The sequence below is a fragment of the Lucilia cuprina genome, chromosome 4, assembly GCF_022045245.1.
Source record: "Lucilia cuprina isolate Lc7/37 chromosome 4, ASM2204524v1, whole genome shotgun sequence".
Lineage (NCBI taxonomy): Eukaryota > Metazoa > Arthropoda > Insecta > Diptera > Calliphoridae > Lucilia > Lucilia cuprina.
In genome coordinates this window covers 38,044,894-38,049,155 of record NC_060952.1, presented here as the reverse complement: position 1 = coordinate 38,049,155, position 4,262 = coordinate 38,044,894, and the positions used below count along the sequence as shown (strand labels likewise).

The 4,262-nt window shown below is 31.3% G+C and overlaps 1 protein-coding gene across 1 annotated transcript; it reads left to right on the top strand.

Moving 5' to 3' along the window:
* Positions 1 to 4,128, top strand: LOC124419823. Its single transcript, XM_046950583.1, has 3 exons — positions 1 to 77; positions 3,647 to 3,894; positions 3,988 to 4,128. The coding sequence occupies exons 2-3, from the start codon at positions 3,652 to 3,654 to the stop codon at positions 4,126 to 4,128; spliced, it is 384 nt and encodes a 127-aa protein (XP_046806539.1). The 5' UTR covers positions 1 to 77; positions 3,647 to 3,651.
* Positions 4,129 to 4,262: the final 134 nt, after the last annotated feature.

The window sequence follows — 4,262 nt, the reverse complement described above, 5'->3', positions numbered from 1 at the left end:
ACAGGCATGGCCAAATGTTAAAAGAACATTTGAATTATACCCGCCAGCAAGCACATATGAATTGCATACTATAACAGGTAATTTGAGTTTAATTTTATACATATATATTTTTGGGAGGCTTTTGGAATAATTTTAACAATTGCTATAAACTAGTTATTATCATTTAGTATAATTTTCTAATAAAAATAAATCATGCTTAATTAATTGAGAAGTTCAAAAAGTTGTCATTTTCCTAATTCTTAATTGCCCATTAAACCACAAATATCTTTAATGTGTTGGAATTTAGTTACAATACGTTGTTAAGTAGTCTTTATAAAATATTACTTATATCTATTCAAAACAATTAGCAATTTTATTCTTTCAATTACTAAATATTAATGGTATTATCTCACTTGCTGACTGAGTGCTATTAATTGCACATTTTTATTATAGTTTTCTGTTTAATTTTCATTTTAGGTGCCCTTAACAATTTTTTTTTTTGTTATAAAGAAAATAACTTTAAACATAAAATGACAGCTGGAAAGCAAATATGATTGTATTTCAATGTTGTATTAAGTTCAACACATTTATACGTCTATATAGCTTTGAATCAGTGTGTTGAAAGACATACCAAACTTCATATGTGTCTAGCTCCTTTTAATTCTCATAAGTTTTGCAACAGACATATATACATATGTATGTATATGTGTATACATACATGTATGTACATCCACACCACGGATGTTTTTGTGCCTTCTTCCTGCAAAACATTATATTCGTATTGCTATACTTCAAATTTCATTAGACGTAAAAAAGACTTGGGCCAAAGGAAAACAAACATATTGGCTTTGTGGCTGCTACAAGTTTTCACAAACATACAAACATAGACTTCTGAAGATTCTTAGACATATGTATACTAGACCTGCTCCTAAAATTCGAAATAAATATAATAATCCTTCCGTCTGTGTGATGATAAAATATTCAATTATTTAGATTATTCGATTTTTGGAATGCTCAGTTAACTTCCAGTTGACCTTCTAGCCAAACAACTGACTGGAGTCAGACTAAGTTTAACTGTCAAAAGGAACGCTTGCACTGGCCGTCACGCGAAAATTATGGATCTTCTTCCAACATCCTCTTGACTACTCTACTGAGACAATTCCGATACTATATCTTTTCGGAGACTTAAGAATCCCTCCTACCAGTGAATAGCCCTTTTCGTATGTATACTAACGGATCCAATACGTCGGATAGAGTTGGTGCTGTCATTTTCATTGAGGAATTTAATATTACAAATTCTTTCAGTCTCAATGATGACTGCAGTATCCTTTAAGCTGAAGTATTAGCGATAAAGAGGACGTCGAATTGGCTAACTATGGGATATCCAATAGAAATGTCCGATTTTATTCTGTTATAATAAATCCCTTATAGGGCTTCTTTCTCTCTATGAGATGACGAGGCATGCGAACATTATGCTTATATGGATTAAAGGACACAAGAGCCCGTATGCTAACGACATTGCTGACAACTTGACAAGAGATGTAAAAAAGCTAAGTGAACTGGAAATTGATCAGTTCTGCAGCTTTCCACTTCCTGTTATTAAACGAAAAATCATGCACAAATGTCAGTCTCTGGCTCAGGAGTGTGAGAATACCTACTCGATAGCTAGAGCGCTATGGACCCATTTAGGACTAACTATCTATTTGGTCTTCATAGAATACAACTATGTAAACTAGTGTCGATTATCACTGGCCACTGAAAATTTTGCAAAAATGCTAAGCGCCTTTGTCTTGTTAAGAGACGGTAATCCATCTTCTCTATAACTGTACCCGGACGATTGAACATATTTTAGTGATCTATCAGAGTTATCGAACATTTAATTGGAACGACCTATAGCGTTTCTCACTCTGACAGCATGGGTATGAATCTTAATTCTCAAACACGTCTTCCTTGTCGTATTTTCATTCCTGACGCATATTTCATCTCTTTCTCTCTATCCACTCTTTCCGGGCTCTCTCTCTTTGCTATCTACTTGACTCTTATTACAGGTATTCAAACAAAGAGATATACTTAGGAACCAAGTGGCCTCCGGTAGGTTAGTAGTTAGTGTTCTAGTCTGGTAGACCGTAGGAGGTGGGTTCGATTCCCACCTGAGGCACTGGTTAAGGAACACACAAGAGGCCCGATAGAGGCTAAGGTGCATTTCTTCGGATTTTATGTCCTTTCGAACTAACTAACTAGGAAACAAGTGAAGGCCATAATTCTTCCCCGTTATCTATGAAAACCTTAACTAGGAGATATTTTAGATTTTTTTTTTTAATATTATTTAGCTAAATAAATCTTGTGTTAAATGTTGTCCCGATATGGTTCTTATATGATATATGTTTGTTTAATTGATTTTCTCAAGTGGATCTTATGGGAGCTCAAGTTTTTAACAATTAATAAAAGTATGTTAATCTATAAATAGGAATTATATAAAATTTTGAACCGATTTTAATAACTTCAAACCATCGTTACAAAATTTACTGATATAACTGCTATAGTTTTGGAAAAAACTCTAAAGCTAATCTGATAAAATTATTGTAAATTTGTATCTCGCAAAGATCTGGGGTCTTCAAAATGGTTATTTTATTAAAGCAATATTTGAAGCAAACGTTTATCTGAATTCTCATAATCTGAATTCTGAATTCGTATCAACAATAAACTTACATTTTGAACTTTTAAAAGCCATACTAATACACATTTGTGTAAAATTAGTGATCGGCCGGAGGGGCAGTCTTATTGGTTTTATATTTTGAATTAAATTAAATTGAGTACTGCACACTAGTTGGATATGTAAATTAAAGTTCAATTGTAATCAAAACCCACGAACAATAATCTATTGTCCAAAGAACTTCTTTACTAAAACTTATTAGTTTTAGCTGGAAATAAAATCATAAAGCAATTAATTTTGTCATAGAGCTGTATGAGTCGTTAAATATAAGAAGAAAAATGTGTTTAACTATATATGTATGTATTTATATTAAGATGAGAAAGTCAATTTACATATGTACATACATATAAACGAAAGGAGTACCAATAAGCAATAAGTCTATACATGAAACCTACAAATGAGTATTAATATATGTATATTTTTCCATGCATATACTAATGCTGCTGGTTTATATCTCTATTATCGTGAGATTTGATATTCTATTCTAGAAATATATATATGTATTTATAGAGCATCACTAGAGCAACAAATTAACATTAATGATTGCAATGACTTAATAATAATAACTATTCTATTTTTATGTCATAATTAATACGAATGAACCAAACCGAAAATCCACAAATGAATATCATGTACAGTTACATATAAGGGAATTAAATAGCGCCTAAAGAGAGTTTGTGAATGAAAAGGTTATGTACATAGGCACTTAAAATGTGTTTTGTTTTATAACTTACTTATCGTACATTAATCTTAGTTATAAAAGACAATTTATTATATAATACAACTTAAATGAAATTTTACCATAATTTTTATAAACTTTAACTACATATTTTTAATTAAAAACATATAAACTAAATTTATGCTTAAAAAAAACCCAACCAAAGCTACAATATTTAATCCTTTAATAAATTCTCTACCTCATTTTTAATGTTTCACTTCCTGTTTTGTCAAAAGATTGCATGCATGTTGCATCAGAAGCCGGTGATTATGCCTTTAAGAAGCAACCTACTCGTGCAACATTTTTCGCCAATGGTAATATAAACAGCAACAACAACGAGGACAGCGAAACTGCAGCAGCTCTTTTGCAACTAGAAGATTCCCTACAAGTTTGTGGTCTCTATGTGGTGGGTGAACCCGATACCATTGTGGAAATAACCATGAAACACTATGATGTTAATTGTGAAAGTGGTGGTCTAATGGCGGTAGGTGCTAGACAAATTATTTATTTAATAGAGAGTTTATTAAAGCAATGTACATTATTTTTTATTTTCTTTGCTTTTCATGTTAACTTGTAGTTTGTGGATGGTTGGGAATTAAATGGTGAATATTTTCCCAGTATAAAGGATCATCATCGTTCATTGGATGAAAGAGTACAGGAGTTTTGCAACAATTACAAACAATGGTGGGTAGTAGATTACCATAATTTTTTGGGTTAAAAATTTTTATGCATATATGTATTATGACTAACTAACTAACTAACTAACTATATATCTATCTATCTATCTATCTATCTATCTATCTATCTATCTATCTATCTATCTATCTATCTATCTATCTATCTATCTATCTA

Excerpts from the sequence above, each read along its gene's own strand:
- LOC124419823 (XM_046950583.1), top strand. The coding sequence starts at position 3,652 with ATGCATGTTGCATCAGAAGCCGGTGATTATGCCTTTAAGAAGCAACCT. Across the intron at positions 3,895-3,987 it reads AAAGTGGTGGTCTAATGGCG|TTTGTGGATGGTTGGGAATT; the intron begins GTAGGTGCTAGA and ends GTTAACTTGTAG.